General features: G+C 25.3%; 2 protein-coding genes across 3 annotated transcripts; one reads left to right on the plus strand and one right to left on the minus strand.

The window, feature by feature from the left end:
- Positions 1-671: 671 nt before the first annotated feature.
- LOC127256414 (expansin-B15-like) lies at positions 672-4226 on the minus strand. Its single transcript, XM_051282421.1, has 4 exons — positions 4004-4226; positions 2983-3095; positions 2553-2746; positions 672-1223 (listed from the first exon to the last, which is right to left on the minus strand). The coding sequence occupies exons 1-4, from the start codon at positions 4200-4202 to the stop codon at positions 887-889; spliced, it is 843 nt and encodes a 280-aa protein (XP_051138378.1). The 5' UTR covers positions 4203-4226; the 3' UTR covers positions 672-886.
- A 10879-nt stretch (positions 4227-15105) lies between these two features.
- On the plus strand, positions 15106-20609 carry LOC127256486 (hexose carrier protein HEX6-like). Of its 2 annotated transcripts, none has more exons than XM_051282518.1 (4): positions 15106-15294; positions 15366-15688; positions 18582-19022; positions 19867-20608. In XM_051282518.1, the coding sequence occupies exons 1-4, from the start codon at positions 15159-15161 to the stop codon at positions 20527-20529; spliced, it is 1563 nt and encodes a 520-aa protein (XP_051138475.1). In that variant the 5' UTR covers positions 15106-15158; the 3' UTR covers positions 20530-20608. The 2 variants fall into 2 exon arrangements, with proteins under 2 accessions (XP_051138475.1, XP_051138476.1); XM_051282519.1 differs by having other exon boundaries at positions 15152-15274; positions 19867-20609.
- Positions 20610-20876: the final 267 nt, after the last annotated feature.

Genomic DNA, 20876 nt, shown 5'->3' on the forward strand with positions numbered 1-20876 from the left:
CGTACACTGAACAAAATCAACGGCCCGATGAGAATTAAAGATTTGTTTACATGATAATTCGGACTCGTGTGATTTGGCTTGCTTGATTTATTTAAAACAATGGGCTCGGTTTACCGGAAAGATTTTACTTTAATTTTATTATTTTAATTTTTTTTTTCAAAAATATCAGTTAAATATTTAATTTTACTTATTTTATTATATTAAAATTTAATTTTAACATTCAAACTCACGTCTAACTTATATTTATATTACATTAAATAATTTTTAATTCAAAATTTTATTATTCAAATTTAAAATTAAAAAACTCTCAATCATTCAAATTTACTCTTAATTCAAATTTTTTTGAACAAAAACGTAAAAATTTCAATTTTTATCTATTTTTTTTAAATTCATACCTGGTCAAAATAAGCATGTAATTAAATAATAGATGAAGTATCACAAAATATATTATTTAAATAAAAATTCAAATAACTAAATTAATTTCAATTTAAACTATCCAAACCAAATTCTATTTAAAATATTCATAGTTAGGTTTATTTTACTTGAGTTTGTTTTGTTTTTCCAATATTAAAAATTATAAAAAAATAATCTCTATACTAAAAAATCACAATTAACAACTATTTCATTTTAAAAATATAAAAACTAAAAAAAATACAAATAAACAACCCTTATTCTATTCCACTAAAATAATTACCAAATTCAAAACATTCCAAACACAAACAAACAAGAATTACTTCCAAACCTCATCAAACACTAACTATAGATAAATTAAAGCATCCCTTATGCAAAATTTGAAACCAAATTTGCATTGGAAGCCCACACAACTTAATTCTTACAAAAAAAAAAAATAAAAAATATATATATATATATTAATATATTAGCAAATTTAACTAAGGAAATTAACTAGAGATCTGTAAGTGCCATTAGGCTTCCAGCCAACAGGGATCACATTTTTGGCAACTAGGATTTTGTCCGAGTACGCTGACGTCAGCCGGATAGACAGCGGAGGCCGGAGCTCCGACCCCGGGTTCAGCTGCCAGATGGCGCCCCACGATTGGTTCATCTGCCACCATTTTCCCGGTCCGTCCGACGCTTGTTGCAGATCGACTCCGGATAGGTCTCCGTCTCCTTCTTCGAACTCGATCAGCACCGCGATGTAGTTAGGGTTCGAACCCTGGTCCACGTGGAAGACGACGTTCTTGCCCGAGTAGTCGCATGGAACGCTGATATTAGACGTGACAATGGTCATTTTTGTAGTCCGAAAGGGGACTTATTTATTTTGACATACTCCCTCCATCCCGGAAAAATATTTAGGGTGTGTTTGGTATAGAGAATTGGCAACAGAGAAATAGAAAATTTTTATTTTTCTTGTTTGATGAAATTTGAAAAATAAATCTGTATATATTTTTTTATTTTTTTTGTACTATTTAATTTTATAATTATTTATATTATATTATTTCAGTTTTACAAAAATTAGATTTAATTTATCATTCAAGTATTTAATTTTTTACGATTTTTTTTAAAAAAAATAAAACTAAAATATGATCTTACAAAATTTCGTATATAATTTATTATTTTTGTAAAAAAAAGTCATCAGAAATATTTTTAATAAATTCTCATTAGCTAAAATTCTCTTTTGTTAGATTAATCATTTATTCTTGTCCGATCCATTCATTTTTTAACATTTCTCAACTGAATTCTCTACTCTACCGAACAAGAGAATTAATTCTCATTCTCTACTCGATTCTCTTTCTCTCAAATTCTATTTTCTATTGTCATTTTTCTGCAATTCTATTATATGTATCAAACGCTCTATTACATTTGTTTCTATGGATATGAAGATTAAGAAAAAATATTGTTATGATGTAAAAGCAAAAGTTAACGTGGGATAGTTTGAAAAATGTATTAAGAAATGATATTTAATTGATAGAGAATGAGTAATGCAATAGTAATACGCTTGGGTTAAGGTACTGATTGGAGATTTATTATTACTATATTGATTGTCTCTGTCAACAAATAAAAATATTATAAATAACATACGACAAGAAAACAGATTATTTCTATTTTATGTGTGCGGGTGGAGTTTGTGTACTAAAATCAATTGTAGTATCAATGGTATAGACTACTATCATATCCGGTTAGTTTGTGTATTGTATATTTGATAATTTGGTCTTTACTTTCGTCCCAAACATCATGTAATATTTTTGAAATAATAAAAATAATTAATTATACTTAATTCTTACGTTACATTTTATCTTAATCACAACATTCAATTAAAAAACTAAATAAATATAGACTCTTCTCTCTCATATTGCACCATCTCATTTTCAAATTATTCTACTTAATAGTACTCATCTAATTTTTTTGTGCGAAAAAAATCAAATATTACACCATATTTGGAACGTATGGAAAATTAATTAGGAAAAAAAAGAAAAAGAAAAAGAAGAAGCTATATGTACAAACAAAAAATTTTGCGGAGATTTTGAAATATTCTAACTTAAAAAATTATGAAAAAAGGTGATATGCAAATAAATGTGTAATAATCATAGTACCGTGCAAATCGAATTTGTAGGACACCGGCGTCGCGGAGGTTGCCCTCCTGGCCGGGAATGGCCATAGCGCCGAAGGCAGTCCCACTAAGGTCGAAATGTGCGGTGTCCGACAGGCACAAACCTCCGGGACAAAAGTCCGTTATTACAACTCGAACGGCTTTCCTAGAACACGACCGATGCCTTGTGCATTTCACCTACAAAAGTGTTTACGAGGGTCGTGTGGTTTTTACTCGTGATATTTTGTTTTAATTTGAAATTTTTATTTTTGATTTGAATAATGATTGGAGCATAATATTTTATGATATAAAATAAAATGAATCATGAAATTTGAATGGTAGAAATTTTGAAAATAATTTTTAATAATATATATTTTTTAGAAAATTTGTTGTGAAATATACAAAATAATTGTGCGTACTCAAATATATCTTACCATATAGCAAGCGCCGCATTCCTTGCCGGATTTGTAGAGAGACGGACCGATTCCGGTGACCATCGACAAAAATGGAGATTTGGATACGAGGTTTCCATATCCACACGCCCCTCCTACAATGATATATATATACTTGTTATATTTCGCTACGCTGTATGTGTTTGAAAAAATTTCAAGATTTTTTATTATTTATGATATTTTTTTAAAAGATATTAAATCAAATATATATTTTTTATATTACATTAAAAATCAAATTTACATTTAAAATATTACATATCAATATGAATTTATATCATTTTAAAAAAACTATTTAAAATCCGCATCCAAAATCCAAACACCTTAAACAAACACAATGTTACATTAAGTAGTTATTAATTAATATGAATTACATTCATTTAACATTATACCTATAAATAAATTTAAATTTTTTCATTATTAATACATCTTCCATCCTAATTCAATTGGGGCATAATTTTATTGCGCAATACTTAAAAAGTATTGATAATTTAATAATGATGACACAAAATATTACTTAAATGTCCTTTTTATTCATGTGAATGTATATTTTAATTTAATTTTAAAATATAGTAACATTTGTATAAAAATAAAAATAATTTTATAGTTAGATGATTATTTATATTAATATGACAATTGATTTGGGATAATAAAAAAATAATAAATAGAATAATAGATATGTGACAGATGAAGCACATAACTAAAAAAATCTCCAAAAATATACTATTTTCGTCTGGCTCGAAGGTCTCATTTATTTTTTGTTTGTTGATATTTGAATATTAATTATTATATGAAAATATAGTAGTATAAGTTAAACAAAAATGATAAAAAATACTTCTATTAGTGTATTGTAATATCATTACAATGATATTTGTGCAAAAAAATATATAAATATTACGATATTTTTAATATTAAATACAATGACGCTAAATGAGACCTTTAGAGTGGGACAGAAGGAGTATAATAATAAAATTATTATATTTAAATAATATATATTTAATTATACCATCACTTCCGGCACCGTCGGGGCTGCCGTACCAGGTTGCTCCGGCGGAGGACCAGTGGAGACCTCCGGTGGTTGCGTTCGAATGCCGGCTTCTCGTGTGCTTGTGTCTGAAGCCGAGACAGAACTGTCCCGGCCACAACAACACGAGAAAAGTCGAAAATAGTAACCAGTATTGTAATAACTTCGACAGCATTTGCATTTTTTTTTTGCTAACACAAATATAATTCTAAGTAGTGACTGCCTGTAGCTAGTTTGCTGCTGCTATTTATACTTAAGAATTTATGAATATATGTATGAATATGTTTATTTTAGGAGTTACATAATTCCAAAAGTTGCAAACGTCACAGGCACATGAAGCTTCGATCGGGGATTTTTAATTATTTTTTATTTTTGCTATGGACGTTTGTGTTCGAATTTGTTTGCCTGTATTTTAATTTGAATATAATGATATATTTTAATCATGTAATTTGTACTCCCTCTCTCCGTAAATTCGAAAAATACATTTTGCTATTTTTTTGTTCAAATACAATATACTACTCCTTCCGTTCCAATACAATAGTCTTATTTACCATTTTTGTCCGTTCCAAAATAATAAATAACTATATCACCATAAAACTATCCCTACTTTTTTTTATTATACAATTGCCACTACTTTTTACACTAATACATTCATAAGGGCAAAAAATTCTTTTATTCATACTTTTTACCAACTACCAATATAATATCAATATTTCTTAAATCTCATGTCCAACTCAATTAGAATTATATTTATGGGACGAAGGGAGTATAATAATAATAATAATAATAATAATGATAATGATAATAGCAAATTTCTAGATTCGATGCACATGATTCGATTTATTTTTTCGAATCTAATTTATAGTTATTAGATTCGACCAAAAAATTACTGAGAGTGCATTCAAAAAGTAACAATTGCATATTCTTATATCATTAAAAAAAAAAAAAAAAAAAGGATAATAATGATAATAATAATAATAAATTACTAACTCTCTTGCGCGTGACTAGTCTAGTATGACACTTAATTGTTGAACCTAATTTACAGATTTTTAGATTCGACTGAAAATTATTTGCAACAAATTCGAACAGTAACAACTGCAATTCTCATATCATAATATAATAATAATAATAATACTAATACATTTTTAAAAGAATGATTAGGGAGATATAAATAAATTAATATATATATTTTTATTTATTTTCATATTAGAATTTAAAATTGAGAAATAAGTTACTCAATTTTTTATTATTTACATTCAATTGTTTTGTGAAAAATTAGAGAGAATCAAATTTGTGGGAATAAACAAAAAATTCGAAAACTCATCTCTTACCACATTTAAATCTTCTATTTCCCTGCCATCACGTCATCACATCGTCATCAAATCCCTGGTGTTTCTAAATTTTGGAATTCTTTTATAAGATTTATTTTGCATTAAATAAGAAATACTATTAAACAAAAATAATATTAATATTATTATTTATATTGATATTTTTGTATCAAAAATAATAAAAATTATTTTATTTATTTATTTATATTTTATTATAGATAAAATAAATATTTTTATATATATTTAGAGTCTTCATTTTTTTTTTATTTCGCTCCAAATTTTTCGAAAACTAGGACCAAAAGATTATACCAAAACGACATCTACAGATCTTAAACATACTATCTTGCAATTTCAAGCAAAAATTAATATTTCCTCTGTCCCAAAAGTATAGTCTTATTGTATTGGGCACGAAATTTAAAAAATATTAATATTATATTGATAGTTGGTAAAAAATAAGGATAAATGATTTTTTTGCCCTTATTAGTATATTAGTGTAAAAAGTTGTGACAATTGTGTAATAATAATGAAAAAGTAAAGATAATTTTATGGTGATATAGTCATTTATGAAAATAAGACCATTGTTTTGAGACGGATAAAAATTGTAAACAAGACTATTGTATTAGAACGAAATAGATAAATAATAATTATTATTGTTATTATTGAGATGAGACCATTTATATGGTACTCAAATTTTTAAACTTTGTTTAATTCGTACTATTCTAAAAATGTACAGTTTCCGTTATTTAAATATGCACTCATTTTAATAAAAATAGGTCAAAGTAATTTTTTAGAGTAAAAAAATAGTAGAAAAAAATATTCCCTCCGTCCCAATAGAATAGTCCTATTTATCATTTTTATTCATCCAAAAACAATAGTCTCATTTCTATAAATAACCATATCACTATGAAACTACCATTACTTTTTCATTATTATTACACAATTGCTACTACTTTTTACACTAATACACTCATAAGGACAAAAAGATCTTTTACCAAAATTTTTTACCCACTACAATATAATATCAATATTTTTAAATCTCGTGCCGAATACAACTCTGACTATAGTTTTGGGGCTGAGGGAGTAGTATTTTTACATAAAGAAAAAAAATAAAAATATTAGATGATAATAAAAAATAAATAAATAAAGGGTAAACTGTTTTTTTAGTCCCGTAACTGGACCCCTTTATCATTTTAGTCCCGTAAGTGGAGCCTGTCGCAAACTAGTCCCATAAGTGAAAAATTTTCGCTGTTTTAGTCCTCCGGCGCCGGAGGTGACGTGTCCGCCAGGTGTCCCGCCAGATCAGCGACACCTGGCGGACACGTGGATTTATTATTTTTTTAATTTTTTTTAATTGGATCAAATTAAAAAAAATAAAAAAATACAAATAAAATTAAAAATAAGTTTTTAAAAAATTTTAAAAAATGAAAAAAAAATAATAAATCCACGTGTCTGCCAGGTGAGCGACACCTTGGCGGACACGTCACCCCGGCGAGCCACGCAGGCATCTCCGACGCCGGAGGACTAAAACAGTGAAAATTTTTCACTTATGGGACTAATTTGCGACAGACTACACTTACGAGATAAAATAATAAGGGGTCCAGTCATGAGACTAAAAAAACAGTTTACCCATAAATAAATAAAAATAAATTTGAATAGGTATACGATTATTTTTTGTAAAATTAAAATAACTACTTACATAGTTACATACCTAACTTGTGATGATTAATTAAAACTAAGACGCACACTTTGTCGGCAGAAATAGTCTGCTTAATTATTGACTAAACTAGGGCATGTTTGTTTGTGCTTTTTCGTATTTTACTTATTTATTATACTTAATACACATTTGTATTTTATTAAAACTACACATGATATCTTTTATTTTATTTATTGGTTTTTTTTTTTTAATGTTAAATTAAAGTATGCATAAAATACTTTATTCATTATGTTTGACTGTAACCACGCACCAAATTATTCAATTTTTATACAATAAAAAATATATTTTTAAATAATTTTACTTGAATAATATAAATAAATTATTAATCAATCCTTCATTTTATACTTTTATTTTAAAAATTTAAGTAACTTTTCGTCTAAAAATTATTAAATAAATAATTGATAAATTATTTAATTATTTCTTTTATTCAAAAATAATATTTAAGATATTTTTCTATTTATATATATAATTTGTATAATTGGAAGTGCGTTTTCAATCAAACATCAATTTTGCACAAAATAGTGATTTGTGCATATTTTAATTTAACAAAAAAGAAATTTATACAATAAATAAAACACAAAATATTTGGTACTTTTTAACTAAAACGCAATAGAATATTATGCAATTTACCCTTATTATTATTGAATAATCTAATAAATATTTGTTCAGGGTTTTTGGTATTTTAATTATTTATTATACTTATTATTGAATAAACTAGAATCATGTTTGTTTATAATTTTTGGTATTTTACTTATTCGTTTTTGTTTCTACGTTGAATGAGTTAAATTAATATAAATATAATTCTTCTATTTTTTTTTTCAAATTTTCTTCTAAATTTTAATTTCACTCAAATCCACTCTATTTTTTCTTCTAAAAAAAATATTTTATATATATTTTTTATTTTTTCTTCTTCATATACATCAAATAAATAACAGCACAATATACAATATATATGTATTCTAACACAATGTATTATTGATTTTTAGCATAATAAACATGTGTATACAGCACAATACAAGATATAAATTGCTTAGCATATATTTTTATACTTTCTCCATCCAAGAGTAAGTTTTTCATTTAATTTTTGTATTTTAGAAATATATAGGATAATAAAATAATGTATTATTTATTTTACCCTTGACATTTAAGTAAAAATAATATGAAAAGTAAAAGGTATGAGCATTTTGATATTTAGATTAGAGTTACTTTTTCTAAAAAGGAAATACAAAATTTTTATTTGGACATACTAAAATAATAAATTTACTTTTGAACAGGAGGAAATATAACATAATACTTCATTCGTCTCATATATTTTTTCCATATTATTGTATATATGAGAATTTAGATAAAATATACTTAGTAAGTAATTAATAAATGTATTATTAAAAATAGTTAAATAGTTTAATTAAAATTAAAGAATTTATAAATTAAAAAATTTTAAATATGATTAAAGTGTATAATTATACTTAAAAAAAATTATATGAGAGGGACATAAATGAAAAAAAAATGGACATTTTATATGGAACATAAGAAGTACTACCTCCATCCGGTTTTAAGGGTCTCATTTACTTTTTACATGTTGATCTTTGAATATTATTTATTATATGAAAATGTAGTACAAATTAAGGGACAATGACAAAAATACTTCTATTAGTGTCTTGTAATACTATTATAATGACATTTGTGTAAAAATTATACAAATATAAGAATATTTTTAATGTTAAGTACAATGATACAAAAGGTAAATGAAACTCTTTGAGTCGAATGGAGAGAGTATTATATTGTGAATTAAATCATCAACACCTTTAAATAAATAAATTCACTCGTCTGTTCTGCCCTAACTCGTCCAACCAAAACTAATCAAATTATTTTTGAGTAGCTATTGCGGATTTCCACAAAAAAAAAAAAAAAAAAAAAAAAAAAAAAAAAAATTCTTGATAATTTTAAAATGAAAATGAAATATGATATTTTTCAGAAAATAATATATTTTATTTAAATTTTATAATATGCCGATAAATCCGGCATGGATGGTGGTTATTTGGTAGTTGGAGCTTTAATTATTTTTATAGCCAAAACTCAATCTTAATTGCTACAAAACAAATTACTGTCGGCATAATTCATATTTCTTGTGGGATTTTTCGTACATCATTTTATTTTATTTTATTTTTTAATATGCATGTTTAGGCTTTTGATTTATTCTTTTTTTTTTCTTCATTTTTACATACTCTATTTTAACATTATAATAATATTACTCCCTCGGTTCTAGAATTATAGTATGGGTTGTGTTTGGCACTGTTCTAAAGAATATTGATATTATATTGATAGTGGATAAAAAATATGGGTAAAAGACTTATTTGCCTTTGTGAGTGTATTAGTATAAAAAATAATGACAATTGTGTAATAATAATGAAAAAGTAAGGGTAATTTTATAGTGATATGGTTATTTATGGAAAGGTTAAATTGCACAAAATCCACATGTGGTTTAATGAAATTGCACCAAATCCCCCATACTTCTAAAACTGCGTCAAACTCCCTCGTGGTTTCATAAACTTTGCATCTAACCCTCTCAGCGATCATTATTTAACGGTATTTGACCTAAATGCGCTCAAACTGTAAATAAATTTTAGAATTTCAATTTCTAAACACTTAAAATTACAAATATATTTATTTATTTTTTATATATATTTAGCCTAAAAAATAGTAAAAATAAACTTTTAAAACTTGAGAAAAATAACTATTTTTGAGTATATACTGTTTTTTTAGGATAAATATAAAAAAAAAATATATATTTGTAATTTTAGAGGTTTATAAATTGAGATTCTAAAATTTATTCGCAGTTTGAGCGTATTTAGGTCAAATAACGTTAAATAAGGATCACTAAGAGTGTTAGACGCAAAGTTTATGAAACCACGAGGGAGTTTGACGCAGTTTTAGAAGTATATGAAATTTGGTGCAATTTCATGAAATCACAGGTCGATTTTGTGAAATTTGGTCTTATGGAAATGAGACTATTGTTTTATGACGGACAAAAATGATAAACAAGACTATTGTATTGGGACGGAGAGAATATTTTTTACTCTATGGGTTGGATCAAAACTATATTAATTTCCCGAATAGAGGGTGTATAAAATATGATGAAATATATTCTTCAAGAATGTTAATTTTCTTACATAGCTCCAAATCCACGTCGAATTTAAATAATTAGTGATTTTGAAGGATGTTTTGTCTTGTCTTTTAACTATATATAAAATTATTTATTTTAATTTGGATGTATTGATGAGATAGATCTTATAGAGAGGGAAATCATACCTAACAAATCCTTTTTATTTATTTATTTTACTTTTCTTTCTTCCAAAATATTATTGATTTATTTTTATAATTTTAATATTATATACCCTCTCCATCCCATAAATATAGTGTTAATTGAATTGGACACGAGTTGGTAAAAAGTATGGATAAAATTTTTTTTTACCCTTGTGAATGTATTAGTGTCAAAAGTAGTGACAATTGTTTAATAAAAATGAAAAAATATGGGTAATTTTATGGTGATATAGTTATTTATGAAAATAAGACTATTGTTTTGAGACGTACAGAAATGGTAGACAAGACTGTTGTATTGGAACGAAGGAAATATATTTTTTGAGTTTTAAAAATTTCTTTCAAAATTATGAACATACGTAAACATCATAACTTTTGATTTATTACTATATTTAAAAATACATTAATATATAGAATTGTTATTATTATTATTATTATTATTATTATTATTATTATTATTATTATTATTTAACCTAAAGTTCTGTTTATTTGAAATTTCATTCCATTTTTTTTCTATAAAATTTTTCCACAAAATATTACATTTAAATTAATGTTGAAAAAAAATAAATAAAATCAAACTCTAAATAAATAAACTTTACTAAAGTAATTATACTATATTCTAACCATGTTTGGATTTAGTCTCTAATTATTATCATATTTCTTCTTTCCAAATTTCTCAAATAAATTAATTAATTTTTTTTAATATATACAGAAAATAAATTTTAATTCAAAATATTAAATTAAATATACATATTTATATCAAATTAAATATTAATTTATTTCAACCTTTTATTATTATATATGTAATAATGTATTTTTGGAAGAAATAATATTAAAATCTACTATTTACTAAATTTTTTCTTTCCAAATATCAAATTATATATTTACTTTTTTTATTATATCATATTACACTAAAAATAAATTTAATATTCAAAATATTACATTGATAACTATATAATATTAAATAATTATTACAATTTAAAATATTATTATTTAAAACAAAAAATCTGTAATTATTTTTTTATTTTTTAGGAAGAAATAAAATTTAAATCCCGCTATTCACTAATTCTTTTCTTCTCAAAATAACAAATAAATTATTTATTTTTTATAATATTACACTAAAAATTAATTTAACATTCAAAATATTAATTCGATGGCTATTTATATTATATCAATAAATTATTCAAATTAAAATTTTATTATTTAAAACTCAAGTCTAACTACTAAAAAACCCTAAAGGCATGAGTATTGTAATATTATAAAACCAAAAAAATTATTTTTGGTATCCTTGTAAATTACAATTATTAATTTTAATTTCATTGATTTCTTTTATTAATTTTGGTTTAATTCAAACTAAAATTAATCAAACTATCACACTTGACTAAAATGAATTAATTTTAGTTTAATAAAACCAAAATTGATTTTTTTTTTAAAAAAAAAACCAATGAAATTAAACTTAATAATTGTGATTTACAAGATATTAGGTTCAGTCGGGGGTTTACTCAATGCATATTTTCGGGTAGCGACTGCGGGTTCCCACATCATAAAAAAATAAAAATAAAAATATTGTGAGTTACAATAGTACCAAAATTAATTTTTTTAACTAATATCTTAACTTATAATCAAACATACCCAAATAAATAAGTCCAAGATATTTATTTTACTAAAAAAAAAATAAAAATTAATTTATATAAAGAAAACCCTTAATTTCTAGTCAACTAATAAATGAGGTAGATTTAATTCCCAAATTAAAAATTTTCCCTCTATCTTATCCAAAACTGATTTCTTCTCATTTCTATATTCCATAAAAATATATCATTATTTTATTTTATTTTTTTTATTATTAAAAAAAAATTAAATGAAAAGTGAAGCCCCTTCTTCATCGATCATCATCCTTGCATTTTCTTCTAACTCAGGTACGAACATTTTTATAATTTATTTAATTTTAAAGTTTGGTATGTATTTATTTTGTTTAATTTTCTGATTTGATTTCATTGTTTAATATAATATTTTATATGAAAAATATTGTTTGGTTTGATTTGAAATTGAGGGTTTAATTTGAATTTTTGTTTAATTAGGATTTTGATAATATTTTATGAGAGAAAAAATTATATATTTTGACTAGTAAAATTATAAATTGAAATAATTAATTTTAATTTTATATAAATAAATATTTGATTTAATATTTAATTTTTTTAATAAATAATAAAAATCGAATTCAAAACCAACAAACAAACATAATTTTAATTATTATATAATAAAAATATTATCAAAAGATAAATAAAAAGAGAACAAAGCATCATATGTTTAGGCTAGTTAATTTCAAAAGTATGGTTTGTTTATTATTATTATTATTATTATTATTATTATTATTATTATTATTTATTGCTAATTTTCTAGATACATTATTTTCAATGTTAATATTTATTCAAAATAATTATATTGAATAATAATTTATTTATAAAAATAACACAATTAAACAAATCTATTTTTTTTCGAAAGAAAATAATTTGTTTTGTTTGTATTTGGATTTGAGTTTTTTTTTTTTTTTTTTTTTTTTTTAGTTTGATTTGAAAAGTTTCTTCTTTTTTGTTTTTCTTTAATTTTAATTTTAGTTACAAACCAAACAAACCCTAAAAAAAAGACTGGATTAAATAGTACAAAGGTAAAAAAGAATACATATAATAATTAATTATATAAAATAAAGTATTATAGTGGCTTATTCATAATAATTCAAAATACTTTTTTTTTAGTTGTATAACTTCTAACGGGGCGTTTGGTACAGAAAATTGAATTGCAGAAAAATGATAATAGAGAATAGAATTGGAGAGAAATGAAATTGAATAAAGAATGAGAATTAATTCTCTTATTTGATAAAACAGAGAATTGATTTGAGAAATCTAAAAAAAAATGCAGATATATGAATGAGCAAACAAAAATAAACGATTAACACAATAAAAAGAGAGTTTTAACGAATGAAAATTCATGAAAAATATTTTTGGTAAATTTTTTTTAAAAAAATTATAAATTATATACGATGTTTTTTAAGATTATATTTTAGTACAATTTCTTAAAATGTCTTAAAAATTAAATGCTTTTAAAATAAATTAAGTTTGTTTTTTGTAAAATTAAAATAATATAATTTTTAAAAAATTATAGAAATTAAATAGTACAAAAAAATTTAAAAATTAAAAAATATATACACTGCAATATAATTTCTCTCTATTTCTCTGCATATGGAAGAGAAATGAAAACAGAGAAATAGAAATGATTTATTTCTCAAGTTCCATTTCTCTTGACTCAACAAACAAGAGAAATGATACTATTTCCATTTCTCTGGCCTCATTTCTCTGTACCAAACACAACCTAATTGTTTCATCATATGTTTCATCGTATTTTCAAATTTTTTATTTTAAAAAGTAACATTTCAATCTCATTTCTATTGTTTTAAAGTATATTTGCACGGGTTTTTTAGGATATTATCATTTTGTTATGAATTGACAAATTTGTCCTTAATTGTATGGTAGAGATTAAAATTAATAAAAATGAATGAAGGGTAAAAATGTAAAATTTATGTTTAAAAAAAGAAAATAAAACAATAGTTATTGGACGTTCCAAATACGAAAGTAGGGCATTAGTTCGGGAGTATTATGTTTAACAATATTACATTAAATAATAATAATAATAATAATAATTCTTTAATCAAATTGCTAAAAGTTATTTTTTTAGTTCAAAATTTTATTATTTTAAATAAACTTACAATTTCGAAACATTATTAGATACCCCTTAATTTAAATGTCCATTAAACTGTAGGGTGTATATTAGGTTGCCTTCAAAAGAGTTTTGGGCCCAAAAGGCATCATTATTCATAAGCCCATATTTGTTGGGCTTTTAGTATGTTAATGGGCTTATAAAAATTATATATATCTATTTAAAAATATTAATATATCACATATTTATTATTTTTATATTTTATAAATAATTATCTATAATTTATATAAAAAAAATATTCTTTTAAATTATCTCACTAAACAATTTTTGGTACGTACCATAAAAGATGACCCTTTCCATTTTTAGTAAGTTTATCAATCTTAAATATATTTAATAAATATAGATCAATTTAATTAAACTTCTAACATCTTACACGTAGAATCCATTCAAAACTTCTTTATTTCTATTTCTCTCATCAATTAACAAATATTTTTATCTACCTTTAAAACTCCTCATTTTTTATAACTAATTTATGATAATGATAAATAAATAAATATATATTTTTTATTTATTTGTATTATATAAAATTTTATTGTTTACAAAATAATATCCATACTGTATATATTTTATTGAAATATAATTATTAAAATATTTAAAATATCAATAACATAACATATATAAAAAAAATAATAAAATATTTTTTAATTTATTATTAATAATTTAATAATCTATCTTACTTAAAATACCACATCCCTATAAAAGACTTCAATCTTCCGCCACACAGACAGAGGAGTATTATATATTCTATTTAATTTTTGTATTTTAAAAAATTTTCAAAATTGCAAAATATTTGAAATAATATCCAAACACAAGTTAAATTAAACAACTCATATTATTCGCTCACTCCCTTGTCCGATTATGACTGACAATTGACAAGAAACACTTGGGACCATTTTTTTTTGTTCATTTTCCAGCACCCAATTTTGACTTTGACTTTAATTTTGACCCAAAATTCTCTGCAACACACTCTTAATTTCAAATCCCTAACAGAAATCATATCCAAACCATGGCCGGCGGAGCCTTTCAAATTACCGGCGGCGCCGGCGGACAGTACACCGGAAAAATCACATGGTTCGTCGTAGTGTCTTGCGTCATGGCCGCCATGGGTGGCGTCATCTTCGGGTACGACATCGGAGTCTCCGGTAATATAATTAATGAATTAATTACTCCTAATTAATGAGAAATTAGAGATATTAATTAGATAATTAATTAGGGGGGGTGACGTCGATGGCGGCGTTTTTAAAGAAGTTCTTCCCGAAGGTTTACCGGAGGATGGAGGAGGAAACGGCCGTTAGTAATTATTGCAAATTTGACAGCCACCTGCTAACGTTGTTCACGTCGTCATTATACTTGGCGGGTCTTATTGCCTCGTTTTTTGCATCCTCCGTTACCACCGCTTACGGCCGCAAACCCTCCATCCTCTTCGGCGGCGCCGCCTTCCTCGCCGGCGCCGCCCTCAACGGCGGCGCCGTCTCCATCTACATGCTCATATTCGGGAGAGTCCTGCTCGGCGTCGGCGTCGGCTTTGCCAATCAGGTAACATTTTTTTAAACTGGTAATTATATTTTTTCACTATTATTACTTCATTTGTTCCACTTATCCATTATTTTTCTATTTTTTTCAGTTCCACATATCTCTTTTTTTTTTTTTGAAAATAATTATACTTTTTAATATCATTTTAAATTTTATAATTTTTAATTTTTAAAATTTTTATTTAAATTAATTAGTTATATTAACTTTAATTTAAAATTATTTTTATTATACGATAATTATTTTCACTGATATATTTTTAATTATTTACTAATTATACGTCTCCTAAATTCTCATACCTATAATAAATGGGACCCTGTAGCCGAAACGGAGGGAGTATTATTTATAATCTCAGACCAGAAAAAATTTTGCAATTTATTTTACCCAAAGTTCTTTTATTTTCCCTACAAAATGGTAAAAACATTTATAAAAATTATACTGTTTTCTGTCCCATATAATTTTTTTTTAAAAATATAACTATACTCTTTTTTATTATATTTTAAAATTTATAATTTATAATTTTGTGTGTTTTAATTAAACTATTTATTTATCTTAATTTTAATTTATAATTATTTTTATAAATTATTATTATTTTATTGATACATTTATTAATTACTTACTGATTACATAAATACTTAAAACTCTAAAACTCAATGTCCTAAAGTGGACAAATTAGGGAATAACACTTAAAAATAATTATAAAATTAAAAATAACAAAAATTATGGGATAGAGAAAATATATAGTGACTCTATCCCTGACAAATATACTATAGATATACTTTATTGGGTAAACTATATAACATCCCTATCTGTTTTAGTAAAAATGGACAAAATACTCTTTATTTTATTTATTGCGTGAAACCTCTTTGTGTTTTGTGTTAATGTAAAATTTATACAAAACACTTTTCTTGTCCAAAACTAATATTTAGTTCTAAATAAATACCTAAATTAAGTAAATTTTATATAAATAAAAAGTGCAAAATATCTTAAATAATTTTTTTACATTAAATAAATAAATAAAATAATTTATTAATAGTTCATTTTATAATTTTTAGAGACAAATTGTTGTCTGATTTTTATAAAAATTATAAAAATAAATGATTGATTAATTATTTATTTATTTTATTCAAAAAAAATTATTTAAAATATTTTACGTTTTTTATTGGTATAAACTTACGTAATTTAGGTCTTTATTTCGAATCAAAAATCAGTTTTGGACAAGGAGGATATTTCATACAAATTTTCCATTAACACAATGAGTTTCACGCAATAAATAAAATATAGGATATTTTGTGCATTTTTAGTAAAATACAAGAATGTGTTATATAATTCATCCATACTTTCTTAATTATTCTTTAAATTAATATATAATTTAATTATGATAAATATTTTTATTTATTTATAATTTTATTATCTATATTTTAATAAATAATAATTAATTTGTGGTTAAAGCTTTTATTTACACGACCAGTTTATTATTAATTCTTTCATAAATTTTTAATAACAATTTATTGAATTGATATTATCAAAATAATATTTATATAAATTCAACATAAATGACAGCTGTACAATCAGTCAAAGTTGAGCTTATAATTTGTAAATTTTATATTTGTGATGTGTCATCATTATTTTTATTATTTCATTTTCTAAGTATATTTTTTCATAAAATATTATAATATTTTATTAGTCAAATTAAAATAATAATAATAAAAGAATGCTCAATAATTGGATTAGTGTCGTGGCATCATGAGTTTTAAAATATAAGATTGTTTTAGATATATTAGAATCTAGTTTTTAATTAATTAATTTTTTTAATAATAGAAACTTGAATAATAAATTCTATTTTTTTGTCATTTAATTTTATTCTGATTTTATTTGTAATTTTTTATAAAGAAAGTGGACATATAACTATGATTTTTTTAAATGTAAATACAAAATTCGAGAACGATTGAGATAGTTATTTAGTGTGATACTACTTTCATCCGGTTCTAAGAGTTTTATCTATTTTTTGCGTTTTGATATTTGAATATTAATTATTATATCAAAATATAGTACAAATTAAGAAAAATTTACAAAAATATTTCAATTAGCGTCTTGTAATACTAATAACAAGATATTTGTATAAAAAATTATACAAATATAAGTATTTTTTAATGTTAAGTATAATGATATAAAATGTAAATTTAACCCTTAGAGACGGACGAAGAGAGTATAATATATTTGATATAACATTATTATCTTAATACCGTATTATTAATGAAATGCGATCAATTAATGAAGAAATATAATAGAAGAAGGTAAAATCTATTTTATTTTTTATATTAGTGTGATTAGAGAAAAAGTATGAAAAATAGAAATATTTTTTACATTTAATTGAGAGTGATTTTTCAAAAAAAAAAAATAAATATAAAAGGAATATTTTTTATTTAGACAAAGAAAATATAATATAAAATATTTTATTCATTTATAATAAAAGTCATCTATTAAATGCATTTATAAGATATTTTATGCATTTATTATAAAATTGACAGAAATTTTTTTTTTTTTTTGTTCCACTTAAATTGTTTATTTTACTTTATATATAGAATTTGGTATTGGATAATTAATAAATAATTAAAAAAATGTATTAATAAAAATAATTATAATTTAATAAAAATAATATATATTAAAATTAAGATGAGTAAATTATTTAATTAAAATAAAAAATAATTATAAATTATAAATTTTAGAATATGATTAAAATGTATAATTATTATTATTTTTTTTAAAAAGAAAAAATTAAAGGGATGGAAGACCAGTAAAAACTGATTAGATTAAATCCAATTTCATTTATGATTTAAATTAACAAACAGTTAAAATTTAATGCTAAGATGTTGCTGACGTGTATCGTCGGATTCAGGCAGTGCCGTTGTACCTATCGGAAATGGCGCCGCCGAAATTCCGAGGCTTCTTCAACAACGGCTTCCAATTCAGCGTCGGAATCGGCGCCTTAGCCGCCAACCTAATCAACTACGGAACTCAGAAAATCTCCGGCGGCTGGGGATGGCGCCTCTCCCTTGCCCTCGCCGCCGTGCCGGCGGCGGCTCTAACCCTCGGCGCCATCTTCCTCCCGGACACTCCCAACAGCATCATCCAGCGCGCCGACGACGGCCACGCCGCCGCCAAAAAGATGCTTCAGCGCATCCGCGGCACCGCCGACGTTGACGCCGAGCTGGAAGACCTAATCCGCGCCGCCGAGACATCCAAAGCTGCCGCCGCCGCCAACCCCTACCGGAAAATCCTCCGCCGCCGCTACCGCCCCCAGCTAGTAATGGCTGTCGCCATCCCCTTCTTCCAGCAGGTAATTACATTTTTTTACAGAATTTCAGATAAAGATTATTTTATCTATCATAATTTTGCTTAAAAAAAATTTATTTTTTAACAAAAAATAAAACTCATCCCGTCCATTAGGGTCCGATATTGACATTAAAAAATAATGTTTTATTAAAAAAATAATAAATAATTGGAAGTAGTTTTAAAATTTTAGTTAAAAATAAAAATAAATAAATAAATAAATTAGTGATATTTATTATAAATAAATATTGAATTAAAAATAATAATTAAATAGTAATTTGTTAATTTTGACAAAATTAGTAATATTATAAATTTAATTAAGAAATCAACTAATAAAAGAATAATAATAATAATAATAAAGTTAGTCATTTTCTTTTTTCATAACGGAGACGTATGTAACTGGATAAGATACAAATTTGAAAAATTTGATAGTAAATTAGTTTTTTAGTCCAGTAATTAGACTATTTTATTATTTTAATCTCGTAATTGAAATATGTAGCAAATTATGAAAAAAAAATTGCAATTTTAATCCTCCAACAAAGGAGATGCTTACATGGTACTGTGTGGCTAGCCGGAGGACAACGAATATGATCTATATTTTTATTTTCAATTTTTTTTGAAAATTTATAATTTATTTTAAAGAAGATATATGTTCTCCAACGAACTACGTGGGTGTCGCTGGTGCTGATAAACTAAACGTGTGAAAATTTTCTATTTACGACACTAGTCTGCGACAAACTCTAATCACGGATTAAAATGATAAAGGCATCCGAGACGAAAATATGAGTTTACCCTAAATTAAATTAAATGATAATTTAATCTAATAAACACAATATCAAATTCAATTGCAGGTCACCGGAATCAACGTCATCGCGTTCTACGCGCCGATCCTCTTCCGCACGGTCGGCTTCGGCGAGAGCGCCGCCCTCCTCTCGAACGTGATGACCGGCGCCGTCGGGATCATCACGACCTTCATCTCGATGCTAATCGTCGACAGGGCCGGGCGGCGCGTGCTTCTAATTTCCGGCGGCGGCGCGATGCTGGTATCCCAAATTCTCGTCGGAACCCTAATGGCGGCGAAGTTGGGGGACCACGGCGGGCTGAGCAAGGGGTACGCCGACGGCGTGCTGGTGCTGATCGGCGTCTACGTGGCGGGGTTCGGCGTGTCGTGGGGCCCGCTGGGGTGGCTGATTCCGAGCGAGATATTTCCGATGGAGATCCGGTCGGCAGGGCAGAGCACGGCGGTGGCGGTGAACTTTCTGCTGACGTTTGTGGTGGGGCAGATGTTTCTGGCGATGCTCTGCGGGATGAAGGCCGGGCTGTTCTTCTTCTTCGGGGGGTGGGTGGCGGTGATGACGGTGTTTGTGTATTTGCTGCTGCCGGAGACGAAGAACGTGCCGATGGAGCAGGTGGAGGGGATATGGCGGCGCCACTGGTTTTGGAAGAAGGTCGTCGGAGAAGATGCGGAGGAAGAAGAAGAAGGGAGAAAGGTGGTCGGGGATAGTAGCTTGTGACTATTGTGTCCATTTTGCTATGACATTAAAAATAATTAAAAATGCATTAGTAAAAATAATTATTTTATAATAAAAATAATTATAAGTTAAAATTAAGATAGCTAATTAGTTTAATTAAAATTAAAAATTTATAATAAATTAAGTATAATTTTCTTTAAAAAGAAAATATCAAAATAAGTGAGACAAGATAAATACCGTAAGTGAAACCGATGAAGTATATATATATTATCTACAAAATATCAGTTTAATATTCCCTCCGTCCAGTTTAGAAAGTATACATATTTCTATTTTGGGATGTCCAATTACAAAGTAAACATTTCATTAAATACTTTATTTTTTTCCACAAA

The sequence above is a fragment of the Andrographis paniculata genome, unplaced genomic scaffold (genome assembly GCF_009805555.1).
Source record: "Andrographis paniculata isolate CXL003 unplaced genomic scaffold, ASM980555v1 Contig55END, whole genome shotgun sequence".
Lineage (NCBI taxonomy): Eukaryota > Viridiplantae > Streptophyta > Magnoliopsida > Lamiales > Acanthaceae > Andrographis > Andrographis paniculata.